The sequence below is a fragment of the Nesoenas mayeri genome (assembly GCF_963082525.1).
Source record: "Nesoenas mayeri genome assembly, chromosome: 3".
Lineage (NCBI taxonomy): Eukaryota > Metazoa > Chordata > Aves > Columbiformes > Columbidae > Nesoenas > Nesoenas mayeri.
In genome coordinates, this window is record NC_137544.1 from 103846466 (window position 1) to 103861964 (window position 15499).

At 38.5% G+C, this 15499-nt stretch overlaps 1 protein-coding gene across 1 annotated transcript in view; it reads left to right on the forward strand.

Moving 5' to 3' along the window:
* ALK (ALK receptor tyrosine kinase) overlaps nt 1-15499 on the forward strand; it is a gene marked incomplete at both ends in the record, with an annotated part of 342274 nt that overhangs the window by 236903 nt on the left and 89872 nt on the right. The window contains one exon of the mRNA XM_080340946.1: nt 12-139. Within this exon, the coding sequence (XP_080197072.1) occupies nt 12-139 (128 nt within the window). The remainder of the gene's footprint in view (nt 1-11; nt 140-15499) is intronic.

Below are 15499 nucleotides of genomic sequence, written 5' to 3' on the forward strand. Positions count from 1 at the left end.
GATGAGACCAGATGGGTATTGCTTCAGAGGAGAGTTGGACATCTAGAGAAACCATTTCGGATCTCACTGGAGTACGTTGCTAATGGGAACAAAAGCGTAGCAGCTGTGGATTCCTTTGCGATGAAGAACTGCAGTACAGGTAACATTTTCTTGCTTCTAGCTCATAGCGTTTTGGTGCCTTTTTGGAGGGGAGCATGAGTTCTGACCGTTACGGACCCTTCACAGAATGAAGGCATCTTGTCAAATCAATCTTTTAAATTAAAAAAAAATTCCCTTCCATGGAAAAAAATTTTTCATGTTGCCTTAGAAGTTTTTAACTTCTTAAAGGATGCAAGTTGTTTTTAGTATCATTTGTTGGTGGTTTTTTGTTTTGTTTTGTTTTTTTTTTTGTTTTTTTTTTCCTTTGGAAAGCGTTTCTAGGAAAATTTAATTTTGGGAGAACCAAAGCAGTATCCATCCTGGCTTGCCAGATGCCTATCATTTCTGCAACAGAAAGCAGAACAGGTGAGCGATTCCTAGACAGATAACTTGCAAGCCATCTTTTTGCTGTTTCTAGTAACAAATTTCAGGGTTATTTTTTTAAACAACTGTGAAAAACTTGATTGTAATAAAGTATGCCTTTCTTTGGCAATGTTCCAAAGCAGTTATTGCTGAGTAACCCTTAATAGCTCAATGTAGGGCGTGGAATTTTAATGATGGGCAACCTTAATGGGGGTAACTTTTTTAAATACGAGTTCTTTTATCAATTCCAGTGTGTAAATTTAGTGCTTCATGCCAGAGGCAGCTGCATTTTAGTTCTACCAGCTTTATGGATCTTGTGAATCATGCTGAAATCTTTAGGTGGCATGTCAGTGAAGAATATTATTACTTATAGCACTTAACACATTACCTTTCATCTGTTTTATTTATTTGGAGTACTGCTGACTTGAGCTGCATGTCCTTCTTTCAACCTGTCTAGGACAGGGAAATCTGCTGCAGAATATACATTACTTCAGTTATTTACTTTGCTCTCCAAAAAGGTCAGTTGTATTAAGGGGTTTATTGCACTGTCTGCATGCAAAGGTGTTCTCTAAGTTCCAGCTAGGAACCACTTGACGTTCTGCCGAAAGCACGAGGCATGTTCAGACAGAATGCTCCTGATGCATGGAGCACGTCTTGGTATCTCTCTCAGGCTGAAAATAAAGTGTTTCAGCTCCCCAAAACAAAGTGAACAGGACAGGAGTCATTCAAGTCTACAGTGCTTTGGGAAATCAGTGCAACAAATATGAGCAGAGACAGCAGGAGATACTCAGCTCCCATGAGGGTCCATGGATGCTTCTCTTGGGAGTACTTAAAGCAGAGCTGTAGGTGAAGGACGGTTGGCTGAAGGAAAGGATAATGTTGGCTGAGCGAGCTCATCCCAGCCCTGTTCTGCTGGGCACCCATTTGCAGATGACAGATGGCAGTTGCTGAGGCTATTAAGATACATTGTGAGTAAAAGAAGGAACAAATCTCCCATTTTGTCTACAGATCTCTGGCAGTAGGCTACTCCCCTTCTTTGCTTACAGGACACGGTCTATGAATAATACCAGGAGGGAATAAAACCACTTGTTCTTTTTCTGTTGCTTGAAACTGCCAAGCCTTTTGCACACAGCTGAAGATGTGGTGCTGTGTCCTTTTACTAGAAAAGAAGGTGATGATGAGCAGCCAAAGGTGGCACCTTAGGCTTTGAGGAAATAGGGAAAGCAATAAGAAAAGACTAATCTAAACTTGATTTTTCTGCAACTGTTAGCCTTTGGGCAGCTTAGCTACTTGAATACCTTGATGTCACTGAAGCACCTAAAACATGAGTGAATTTGGGAAGGAAATATCTGAGAAACACTAAGAAGCTTCAGCCTAACTTTTCTAAGCCATTTAAAGACCATATACACAATTTAAAGATAAATAAAGGCACGCAGAAAATCTTAGGAAATTAGGCTACCATTTCCATAGGTGAATACAGGTTTGGATCTAAATTAAATGCCAAGATGTGAAGAAGGTAGAAGTTTGAAGTTGGGGTTTGCTTCTGAGCATTGGGAATTCCATTCATGGAAAATATCAGATTTTTATTGCATTTGAACTGGAAAAATAATAGCCTCTTTAGGACTGAATGGAAGATTAAGATTTAAAAAAAATAAATTCAGATGCTGATAAAATTCTTCATTCTTTTTTATTCCAAATTCAAAAATTCTAGATTGATATCCCATCTAACTAAAAATGGTTGAGTGGAAACATAATTCTATTCTTGCATTGTCTTCATTGTCCTCCATATTTCCCTTTCTTCATTCAAGAGTGCAGCAAATTAGAAAATCAAAGTGCTTTGTCACTTGAATATCTTCACATTTCCCAATTCCCATCATATAATCCATCTTGATTGCGTTAGATTGATAGAAAAAAGGAAAGCCCTTGCAAATTGAGGGATTTCATTTGGTTTTGGTTGGGGTTGGTTGGTTGGTTGGTGTGTTTGCTTTGTTGTTGTTCTTTGTTTGTTGGGAGGGGTTGTTGTTGTTGGGGTTTTTTGTGCTTGTTTGTTTGGTTTTTTGTTTTTTAATGCTGAGGATTGGCCACAACTGTATTTGGTGCATCTCTTATAATTTCTGTAGTTCATCACCAGCGTACTCGGTCCTCTGGCTTTAATTCTTTAAGGGCTTTTTAGCACTTGATAGGTGCTAAGTGTTTGGGATTTGTTTGGTTTGATTTGGTTTTATTGTTTTGGTTGTTTTGTTTGAGGTGGGGTTTTGTTTGCTTGGTTGGTTTGGGGTTTGGTTTGGTTTTTGGTTTGGTTTGGTTTGGTTTGGTTTTTTTTGTGGGGTGTTTTTGGTTGTTTTGTTTTGTTTTGTTTTTCACATAAAGTTTCCTGAACCATATAATTACTTTCAATCAGAAAGCCCCTGCAGTCAATAGAAAGACTGCTTGGACTTCTTATAGGTTTTGGATCAGGACATGAAACAGGTAGCATTGCTCACCATCCCACAGCCAGTTGACTTTCAGTTGCTATCTTAAATGTGAAGCAGATTGTGTTTCTGAGTAAAACCTATACTATTGATTGTGTGATTTTGTTTTTTACAACTTACTATTTAAGTAAGCGCAATATCCAAAGCAAAAAATAAATTACAAATTGCAGAGAAGTAGTAAATTAATTTAATAATGTCAGGTAAGAATTCGTTCCTTCTACGAGTAAAGTAATTAGTACGGTGGCATTTTATAGTTGATGGTAATTTCTAGTAATAAAAATAGAGTTCATTTCCTAAGTAATGTATTGATTTATTAATGATATTTAATGGGTTTCTTACTGATTTTGTACTGCAGTTGTGAATTAATTAATTTGCTAACTTATTTCCAAAAGTCTTAATTAAAGTACATAATAGTAGGCACAAGTAAATGACAAGACATTGTTTTACTTAGCAATGTTCGATTTCCCAGCTCTAAGTAACTTTTTAAGTAAGAGGCGTGGACATCAAATGCTTCTAAAACATGTTAAAGGTTTAATGTTGCTCCGAGGCTGTTTAAAACAGCTATTTCAGACACTCAGCCTGTCCAAGAGGAAGCACTTAGCTTTCAAGTTTTCAAGCTCAGTAAGCAACATAAAAAACATATTTATTTTGGAGTGCATTGTTGATTAAGTTAATGTTTCTGTCCACTCAGCAATATATTTTTTCAGTACATACTGAAAGTACATAGAAATACACTCATTATCTTCAGAGCTGGTAAGCAGTTAGTTCTGTAATGATCTCATGGTTATAATACTTATGCAAAGTTAAGGTTGTACTAAAAGCAAAATCCTTGATCCAAAGCAGACGACCTTTCAAGATAGGGAAAATTTTGAAGACCTAAAGGTGGTTTTACTGGAGAAAAAAAGGCAGTGAGGGTAGAGTACGCATATGGACTTGCAACATGTATGAAGAAATATGGGTAACTTCCAGATAGAATTTTTCATGATCCCATTTGATAAATAGTCTAGCAAGAGATTTATGAATCAACTACAGGAAGTCAATAAGGGCTTTGTCCAAACAGGATTACTTATGTATCTGAATCATTACTAAAATGATGTTTTTGTGTATTCAGACAAAACCTGAATATGTATCATTCCAGTTTTCCCACATATTCTCGCTTTTGCAGTTTGTCTTATAAATTAATTTGCTGACAGGGTGCTGTGGTTAACTGAACTTAATGAAGTACCAGTGAGCCACTTTTCAGAATGAGTTCTTCATGCTTCCTACTGGAAAATTGCCTCCCAAAGTTAACCTCTTCCAAACCAAGAACTGAAATAGTATCAGTGTATCCAGTGGAATCATAAAACAGCCGAGGCTGGAATCAACCTCAGAAGATCATCTAGTCCAGCCTTTCATGGGGAAGGGAGCTTAGGTAAGATTATCTGCACCCAGACCAGCTGTATCTTCGAAATGTCCTATGATGGGGACCCTACCATGTCCCTGGCGAGGTTGTTCCAGTGAATGTTTGTTCTCACGGTAAAAAATTTAAACACACAGCTAATTAGGATGTTAATAATTAATTAATAAAAAATATTGTATTACTTTTAAGAAAGTTTCACTTGAGTAAAATTGCAATATGTTTACAAAAGATATGTGAAGTGACTAGCTTAACTATGTCAGTATTTTTTAATTAATTATTTGCTTAGTTGTGGTTATGGGACAGAGGAGAGAAGACACGTACCTTTGCTGGAATCAGCAATGTCATTTGATATGGTCTGGTGATCCACCACTGCTCCGAAATCCAGGGGATGGGTGAACAAGATGATGAGCACAGTCAGTATTGTGCCAGGTTTATAAAGCTGAAAAATAGACATGATTTAAAAAAAAAAAAAAAAAAAAAAAAAAAAAAAGGTAGTCTTAAACTTTAGAAATAGTTGTCTCTATTTGAGGTTTTGGACCAACATTTACCATGATACTTACTTGACCTATCCAGGTCATTTATGTAAAGGAAGCTGGAGAATTTTCTTTGGTATTAATGCCATGGTTAAGGAGCTTACCAAGCCAGAGGATAGATCCAGGGCTAATTGAAGTCAATGGGAATTTTATTCAGTATGTTTGGATTAAGTTCTGAGTAGCCTTAATTTAAAAAAAATAATAATAATATTTAGGCCGATTGGCTGCATTTTCCTTGGAGTGGCCTATACTATTTATACAGTTCCACTGAGCTGTTTTTCCTGTGAATCTAATTTCACTAAGTAGGCATTTGGAAAAGCTTTACTATTTTAAGAATATTTGCCTCCAAATTCTTTGGCAACCACATTCTTCCCCATTCACCTCTGTTCTCCCATGAGATATGACTGATTATTCTGACTTCACGTTGTGTGCCAAAACCCATCTCTAACCTGATAGTGTTTTAATGCTGTAAGGATCTTGTGTTGGAGAAAAAAATGCTTTACAGATGAGTGTGGTGGCTGTAGTGAAGCTAAATTGTTTTAAGCTAATTCCAAAGTGAAAATTATTTCACTTGTGGGTTTGTGCTCGTTTAAGTAAAATAAATTTAATGCACTTGTTATGGAGCTTATATATTTTTTCATTTTTCATTTTCATCTTTTAAAAATTAAGTTATAGTAATGCTGGGAATAAAAAATCAAGCAAATTTAGTCTTAATATTGCTTCTAGAAGAGGCACAGTAACTCAATTAGTTTCTTACAGTAGTTTCTTACTGTAGTTTCTTACAGTAATGAATTAGTGATTAGCATTTCTGTTACTGACTGTGAACACCTACTTCTTGTGGAGCCAAGTTTAGACAGCTATGGTTTTGTTAAATAATTTAATCTATTTAAAACATTAGTGTACTCACCAAAGGAGGTGTGGGAAGTGAACCTGGATAACTAAAGCATTTGGTTTTCATAGGTCTGTCATGCCAGTATGTTGGTCAATGGGACGTAGTACTCTGTTGTTTTATTTATTAATCAACTGATGATATATTTGGCTTTTTTAAGATATGAGGAGGGAGATATAAATAAAAGTTTTATATGGTATAATAATGCTTGTAACACTGGTCTTTAAAATGGATGCATTCATATAGAAGGTGGAAAGGCTGAATTTTGCCACAGAAGGATGGAATTTGGGTATTAGACAGTTAGTCTTACCAGAGGGGCAGTTTCATCTGCTCTACTTCTGAAAAACGTAGGTTACTTGGGATAAGAAACAGAATTGAGAAATATCAGCCTTTAAAATTCAAAGCATTAATAATCAAAAGAGAAGGGCCTGTTCCTAAGAGGTACCAGGAGCTGCTTGAGAGACACTGCAAATCCCTCAGTTCCTCTACTGATGTTGGCAGTTGTGGCTCTTAAGTACTTTTTAACACCTTGAAGAATTGGCCAATACATTATCTTTTTAATGCTGTATATGATTTTTATACTGACCTTCTCCCTTAATTGAGGCTTATTTCAACAGGGGAGCCATTGATTCAGTGAAAGAAAATGAACTCTCTAATCTGCTTTCCCCAAATTGAACTTATTTTTATTACTATTAATTGCTGCCACTTAGTTCTTGTGATGTTTTAACTACTTGGATTTATTGAAACAATCACAGGATTCACTATTATCACTTGAGAAATGGGGAGGACACTGATGATTTATGGGTGACCCAATGATTTTAAACAAGTATTACTCCAGGTTCAGTGATTTATGCAAGCTGACCTGTTGCGCAAGCAGATGATAGTGTCTCTCTCCCTTTCTCCCTCCATAACAAGCCCTTATCCCTGCAACAGAGGGAATGCAGAACCTTGATTTTGCTAAAACAAGGTCAGGAGTAGTTTTGCTCTGAACTTTGTTTTACATAGATGCAGGAAGTTCCCTGTTAACTGTAGGAAAGGTTTTTGATTTAGACAGGACTGATGTTTGAAGATGTTGAGACCTGGCTATGCAACTTGATTCCTGTTTGTGAGGAATTGTAGTGATCTTTGAGAAGAGGCGAGAGACAGCAGGGAAACTTAGAAACTAAGAGCAGAAGAGGGAGATGATCAAGCAAAAAGGGAGGGAGTCGGGCTGTGTGAGCAAAAGAATAAATGAGAGAGAGAGAGGTGAGGAAAGGAGAGAAAGCGATAAACTGGTAACACTGAAAACAAATGACAGGCTATCAGGCAAGAATAATTGGTCTAGAGAGTGAAAATGATTAAAGAGTTTGACCAGTTAGAAAGTGATTGGAATAAACACTTACAATCCAATTAATTAAGTAGAGCAATCAAACTTGATCAGATAGCCACTCAGTCAACCAGAGTGAACTAACTAGATGGATAATCTGTTGAATCGGCAAAGAAACCAAGTGAGATTGAAGGGAATTCAGTGAATTGTGAAAACTGAATTTAACGCAAAAGGATTAAAGAATTAACATTTCCAATTATCAAATGGAAAGATAAATATCTGGGATGTTCAGGTAGAAGGTAGTCCCTTTTTCTGGCACGACTCATGAGAGCCTGAGGGGCACTGGTGAGCAAAATCATTTTTGGAAGATGAAGAACAAGAACAAGGAGAAGATAGGACAAGAAGGAAAGAAGATTTTCCATGTGTGCGTCCAGGTTGTGGAAGATTAAATAATGCTAGCAGCAAGAACCTTATTTTTTAAAGGCCTGCATAGATATCGTACACACCAACACTGGACTCTGAGGTACCGCTGCTCTGTAGCGGTGCAACACATACACGGTTCAGAAAATTTATAGTTCCTTCTCTTTACCACAGCGAGGACTTCTTTTGATTTTGGCTCAGGGTGCTTCTATACCTCAGGGCTTATGATCTGAAGTATTCAGTTTCAGCTTTTCTCTGTCTGAGAGGTCTCATTGCAGATCTGCCCCAGTCTTGCTATAAGACCTTGTCCAGCTCTTCCCTTTTCTTGTCCAAAACCTCCCTTCTTGTCTAAAACCTGCCCCAGGGAGCCCTGCTTGCTTTGGACTGCTCTTCTGTTTCTGTGTGTCTACTGCAGCCAACTTTCTTAGCAAACCAACCACTGCACCAAACCACCAACATTCTTTAATAATTCTGCACTGTATCTGTTATAGGAGCGGTATGGCACGTTGGTGCCAGCGGTGGTGGGTACAGTGAAGTAGACACTCTGGAATAGAATAATTAAACCCCAAAAGCCTTGACCTTGTAGTTGCAAATCAAATCCATAATACATAAATAGAAATGCCAACTGACTAGACCTGGTACACTGATTTTTCCCTGAAAAATTTAAGAGTCTGTAACAGGGGACTGAAATTTTTTGAAAAGGAGTGCGTGCTCTTTCAACAAATGAGACTCCTTTATGCTGTATTTGGAAGCTCACAACCTGTAGCCACACATCAGAATCTCGGTCAAGATCATTAAACCTGTATGTTGCAATTCTTTTGCTTTAAACTAATGAAAAATGTGGGGAAAGAGAGGATCTTTCAAAAGCTGCCAAGTGACTTAGGAGCACAAATTAATGGGGACCATGTTCCTTAGTCCCCCAGGAGTTTTCCAAAGTGCTGTCATTACTGAATTTTCCCGAGGCGTGCCTTCCACCTGTGTGGATGAGAAAGGACAGACACTGCGCGGTGCTTCCATGGAGGCAGTTTTGCGGAGTCCCTCCATAAATGAAGCATGCAGGGCTTTTATGAATCGAGCCTTTGAAAGCCCTGCTAGTACAGCATATTGATCCAGAAGTCACACAGGGATGGCAAGATCTTAAATTACTTGTGTGGTTTTATTACATGAAAGAAATTTTAAGAATACTTTTTCCCCTCCTTCTGTAAATGATTGCCAGCTGAGGTGCTGAAGTTTTGTACAAATGGGAGGTTGTAAGCACTTAAATGAGTCGGCTGGATTCTGGGGCCAATTCCAGATTGAATTGTGTTGTTCATGGGGTCTGAGTGACAAAGCATCAGCATATTTGTAAGTGAAATAAGAAGTTTGGAAATATTCTTCAGAACTACAAGGAAATACAATTTAGTCAACTCTTACAGAGCGATTTATCATGTTTCAAAAATAGTATCAATGGTGGATTTTTTGTTTGATGTGAATGGAGATGTCCAAAGCAACTATTTTGATACCTCGAAACTTTGAGGGTTGAGAGACAATCTGTCTGGTTCTGTGAGATGATGGGTTGTGGCACACTGGGATCTGAGCTGTTTTGGTTGATTTGTGTGAGCCACAATCTAGAATAAATGATTTTGTGGAGACTACAGCAGTGAATATTCCATGCTCTTGAGCCTAAACTATGTACCCTATTTTTAAGATGCCATTTAGGGCTTTAAGCAACAACTGCATAAATCCAGCATCATGTTATACAGCACAAAATAATATAAATATGCAAAGGATCAAATTTCAATATTTCTATAATATTATCAGTGTTGCTATTGATTTAGAGAAAGTCAGTGTTGACTCTTTAAGCACCTCATGGAATAACAGTGCGTGTACATCAGTTTGTGAACATGTGCTGATGAAACCATAACAAAAAGAAAGCAATCACTGTAAGATCAGAAACACTAAGTGTAAAGTTTTGGCAACAGTGTTAACTCATCAGGCGCTTTTATTGTACACACCAATAACAAAACAGTAGTAAAGTGACTCACCTGTCTAGAAAAATTTCCAAGTGGCTTAGACAGCAAAGTAACGAAAGTATTTACTGCAGGCGAGGTGTTTCCTGAAGTAAAAGAAGTGAGTAACTTATGAAGTTACTTGGGTGGAGCTTCTGCTAGTGAAAGCTGTAAAAGCACACTGTGTGTCATCCCATTAATTGCTGGAGTTTTGACTTCTTGAATATGCTGCCTGTGTACACTTATCAAAACCTTTGAAAAAGGGTGAGTCTCACAAGAGATTTGGCAGGAACATCCCTGATCTGGACTTCAGTTTCTAGGTCATTTCTGGGTTCTTCACAGCCAACAGAAGAGTTTGGTTTGGAAAACAGAAGAGTTAGGTTTAAGTAATAGTTGTTCTTTCATTGTAGGTAAAGGAGGCTGGAGCCGATGCTTACTGTTTACATACTACTATATAGTTACACTGATTTTTTTTAAAATGGATTGCAAAATTCGTGTTGTACAAAGTGTATTTTCTAAAAGTATTACTTTAAACTGATTAAGACAAATGAGAAATGCAGAATAACCTTTTTGATAATATGTTGGAAAAAATTTCTACTCCAAGAGATGTTTGATCTGCTCATCTCTCTGGCAACCAGGGACAGGACCTGAGGGAATGGCAGGAAGATGTGCCAGGGGAGGTTCAGGTTGGACATCAGGAAAAGGTTCTTCACTCAGAGGTGCTGGAGCACTGGAACAGGCTCCCCAGGGAGGTGTCACAGCCCCAAGCCTGACAGTGTTCAAGAAGAGACTGGACAACACCCTCAGACACATGGTGTGAACTGTGGGGTTGTCATATGCAGGGACAGGAGCTGGACTTGATGATCCTTGTGGGTCCCTTCCAGCTCAGGACATCCTATGATTCTGTGATCTTTGCACAGAGCGGTTTGCAGAGATCTTCCATGCTTACAGTGTTTGTCTTCTGTTTTCTTCTAACTTCACCTTTGGAGCACCTCCAACTTCCTCTGCTCCCAAGTGAAATCAGGCAATTTCTCTCATTTGGGCAAGCCTATTTCTCCTCTTTCCCTTTAGTCATAAAACATTCCTGCCTATCTAATCTCATCACAAAACCTTTAGAGCAATTATTAATCCATTCTAAGTTTATATTGTAACGAGTAGTCTTCATCTTAATTGTTGATTTGTAGAATGTGGGCTAATTTGTGACTTCATATAGCTCCCCTTAAATTATAATAGATATGTCCGCTTGCTGCTTCTTTTACTAACAGTACCAAACATCAGCAGTGTCTGTAATGCATTACAGTTGTCTTTCTCAAGTATAATAGCAGTCAGAGCAGTCTCTGGTTCATATTATTTTTTTGACTTTTGAAGTAAACAGTGCATTTCTTTCCTGGACAATTAGGATAATTGCTGAAATGTAACTGAAGTGTCATGACCAGGCAGGATGCCACCAAATGGAAGTCAATCGTGCAAAGTTTCCCTTCCTACACTGCAAGCCCACAGTGATGGTGTTCTGTAAATACTACAGAGGAGTTTATTACTGTTTCCATTTATTCATGTTGCTGCACCATCTCAGAGCAGTACTCACAGGTGAGTCTGGTCTGTGCTGTGCACTGAGCACAAGCAAAGGACAAAGAAATGAGATTGTGAATTCCTTAGCACGCATATTACAAAGGCAAGCAGCAACAGATGAATAAAGATGACCAAAGCCCTTTGGCTGGGCCGCAGTGAGTGAACATTAGATTAGCTGACACCTGGGATGGAATTAGCTGGTTAGATATGGAAACAATTTTAAATAGCCTCTTCATCCATCTTAGAAATGAGAGACAAGTAGTGAGTGAACAGAGCCAGGCCAGTTGTGGTAGCAACAATAACCAGCAGTTTACTGGTGGATCTCTAACAATTTTAAGTCAAGGGTTTTGACTGATGCAACAGGAAAGAGTAGACTTGCTGTCAGCTTTGAGATTTTAGTTAAAGCTGGGCTCTGCCTAAGCTGGGACTGTGTTGGTATAATTGAGTGCTGTCACTGGGGAGATTTCTTTAGAATATTACACTCAGTCCAAAAGTTACTCGGGCAGAGAGCTTGGTCATGGCAGAGCTTCCCTGTTTGCCTGAGGAATCTCGCTGTACTTGTGTGGGTTTTACTAAGTGCCAAGTGTCCATAAACAGTGTGTAGGAAAGGCATTAGATGAAATGAAGACAGTTTCTTTTCCAGTTTATAAAGCCAAGCAATGGATTATTTCTTTGACTTAATAGTGTATAGGAGACCTCATTTTAACACATATACATTCTGCTGATGCTGTCTGCTCTTTTTAGCATTTGAACTAAGGTCAGAAAATATTTTCACTGGATAGGAGGCAAAAAAGGGCTCTCCTAAACTCCAACTTGCAAAGCTAATTCCCAAGCAGTTCAGTGCAATTCTCAGCCTAGACCTCAACTGAACTGTCAGGAAATAAAATCTGTATAATAAACCAGTCATCTAATTCACGACGTCACGGGATTCAATCTCCCTAGGCAAGATTTAGTTCAGACATTCAGATGCTTTGTTGTATGAAGTTAGACAAGGTGATATTCATCTTTTGTGACTTCAGCGATCTGAAAGTTAGGCATCATGTCAAAGCCAGTCTCCAGGGTCCCTCTGGAGTCAACAGAGAGAAAACGAGGCACTTCGGAGAGCAATTCATTCCACCTTTAACATCATAGCATCATCAGAGTGTCAGGAAGGGGACAATGCTTTGCTTGAAGAATTGTAGCCTGGAATTTCTAACAGAACTATCCTTTTAAAGCCGATGGGTACTTCAGTACCTGTAATCTATAAAGTCTGCCCACCAATTCCTCACTTGCGAATGAATAGTGTCAGGCAAGGAATCTTTAACAAACAGATTCTCTATTGAATGTCCTCAGCGCTCACTGGTTAGCTTGCTAGATAAATCATTTTATAGTAATTATTTTGCAGGAGTTTATTCAGAGTCTGTTAGGATAAACCCTGAGAAAAATTAAATGGCTGCTGAGTGCAAGATTAATAGTGCTATCCAGGAATATTTTACAATACCAGCATTACCAAAACAAGCTTCATTCGTGCAGTTTTGACAGGATGCTTCCAGTCAGACCTAGAAGTCTCTCTGCACTAAAAGCGAAGGCACCAGCTGTTCTGGGAAACCTGTATAAGCCAGAAATGTTTACCCTCTCTAGATACTTTATGAATGGGAATAGAAAAGGAAAGTAAATTTCTAAAAACAAACAAAAAAAACCCCAGTCCTTTCACACAGAAGAACATTAATCAAGAGCAAAGTGCTTGTTGGTAGCAGGGCTATAGCCAAGAGCCGTCTAATGGAGCCCTGTAGATCATATTGCTTTTCTGCATCCTCACAAAATCACTTACATGGAAAAGATTTGATTTTTTTTGTTGACCACATTCCTTTTATGGGAGACCTCAATGAAGGCTTTTTGAAAAATCTACTTAAATTGAGTTGCTTTTGGACACTGGATCCCATTATGCTTTCCATAGAGTGGTAACAGAAGAGCCACATAGTTTTTTCAGTTACTTCCTTACCAGTAGGTGCAATTCCCTCTCTTGTATTATCTTGTTTATTTTTATTACCCTTGTGAATGACTCTGTCACTTCTGCTTAAGCAGAAGCGGTAACTCAATCCCTTAATAAAGCCTTAAACAACATTGCTGCTAAATGAGGTTAAGATCTATATTACATACAGCATTTGCCTTGAACCTTAATCTGTCCTCCTGCAAGGATATCTGGTTACATTCAGGAATTAGTCATTCCAAATCCAGTTTCTGGAGATCATTGAGTTCTAGCCTAAATTTCAACTGACTGGACTTCTTAGGCATGATATACCATTAAGAGTCATGTCAGGGAATTTCTGTTCCATTACATTAGTGTAATCAATGTTTCTTCTTTATTGGGAAAATGTAAAACAAAATGTTGCTTTCTGAACAGAAAATTGTACCGAGTTTTCTTTTAGTTATATGTGCATTGTGTTTTAATAATTTTTAATACTATTCTGCAGAAAAAAAAGCTGTACATAAACATACCTTTTTATGTCCATCTTTGATTTAAAGAAAGTTCCCTCTTGTGCAGTTTCAAATTGAGACAGAATTTCCTCTCAACTTGAGCTTGCTTGCATTCTACATGTTTTAGAAGCAGACTTGAGCTGAATCTCTCAAATAAAGACCAAGCTGTGTTTACAAGTTTTCCCAAAGCTGCAAAGATGATGAGAGTTAGCAGTCTGATGTCCCACAGTATGCCCTCTTTAAAAAGGGAAAGGGACATACTCCCTCTTCCATAATTTTATTTGCATGGAATAATAAGAATATTATCACGTATTGGGATTTCCTCACATATTAGAATGATATATTATAAAAGTGACTAGAACACAGCCACTGAGTTGCTCCTCTACCTTGTAGCACCACTGTATTGTAGCTTGTCTCCTCTCATCTTTGGGCAGGTCACAAGAGTCTGGAAGATGTTTTAATGCAGCTCAGAGAGCAGCTGCCATTTGAAAATGAGACAAGTTAACATAAAATCCTTGAGTAGGTACGAGCTGTTGTTCTGGTCTCATCTGTCTGACTTTGCCTGCCATAAATCAGGGAGCACTCACATGTGCTGCTTCATCAGCGGATCCGGAGGGAAAGCAGCCCTGAGCAGATGGAGGCAATAACCTCTCCTGCCAGTGCAGCTGGAGGAGGATGTCCGCCTGCAGCCAAAGGGACTTACCTGTACCACAGCCACAAATAACTCCAGGATCTTGTTACCGTCCAGTTTAATTCATTAGTGTTGACAGCTGTGAGCTGGAGTGTTGTTGGTAAGGCTCAGAGTCTTGCACGGCCTGGGATTTGTGCAGGGCAATACCTTCACCTTGTGAATTTGCGACTGTATATCTGAAAGTACTGGGAGTCTGTTGACTCATGGAGGGTAACATCCACATAAAATCTTAAGAGAGGAACTCTGCCTTGTTTGCAGTATAGTTGGGCTAAACACTTCTAACTGATCTCAGGCCCCTTCTGTGGCATTTCTGCTGCAGTTTCTTCAAGCAGCAAATCTATATTGTATTGAGCATCAGCAAAACTCAGAGATGGGCAGTTCTTGAAAGCACCTTTTTAGAGAAATAAATCACGTTTCTAAAGCATCTCTCCACCCTCAAATGCTTGTCCACTAAAAAGAAGCTTAGGTCTGGACTTGGTGCTGGTAGGTTTCTTTTGCTATTTCCCACTACAATGAAAAGCAATTTCCACTTGAATTTTGGAAATCCAAGCAGTTATAATAATATCAAGTACGCTAGTGACAAAGTCTGGAAGTAATTTTGGTCAGCAATTGGAAGTCTCTGTTCATAATCTCATCCTAAAACTGTAATAGATACTCAGTGCTTCACCTACAGAAAAATTAATAACTTGCACAGCATCAAAAATTGTTTGACACCACATATACATTGCTGACTGAAGTTAGTGATTTATAACATTGCATGTGAGATGCTAATATCTAATTTACTGCATTAATCAGTGAATGCCAAATCAGTTTGCAGATTGCATGTGGATCAGTTTAATCTGTCACTTTAATTGTCAGTGAAATTTTTAATGTCGAGTTTACATTACCTGTTTTCCATACTGCTTCTGCAATAGCAGCATAGTACCTCCACAGTGCTCACATGAAACTGTGCAGGCTCCATGGTTGCTTTTCACTACTCTCCAAATCTGAGGTTCTATCAGTTTAATCTGTGTTTTGCTAATATTTGCACATTTTAATACATGCCAAAAATTGAGAGAATGTTGTCAGTCCTCAGTCCTGTCGGTGCTAACATGATAAAAAATTGTGTCTTTGGTGTGCTGGCTGAGCGGGTACATTTCAGGGGCCAGGACAAAGCTGCAATGACCCAGGGATTCCTCAGACAAGATGCTGCATTAGCATGTGGTAATGACTCACGGGACTGTCATCTTCCATGCTTGTGATTAGCAGTTGGTGATACACTCAGAATAGCCTTTC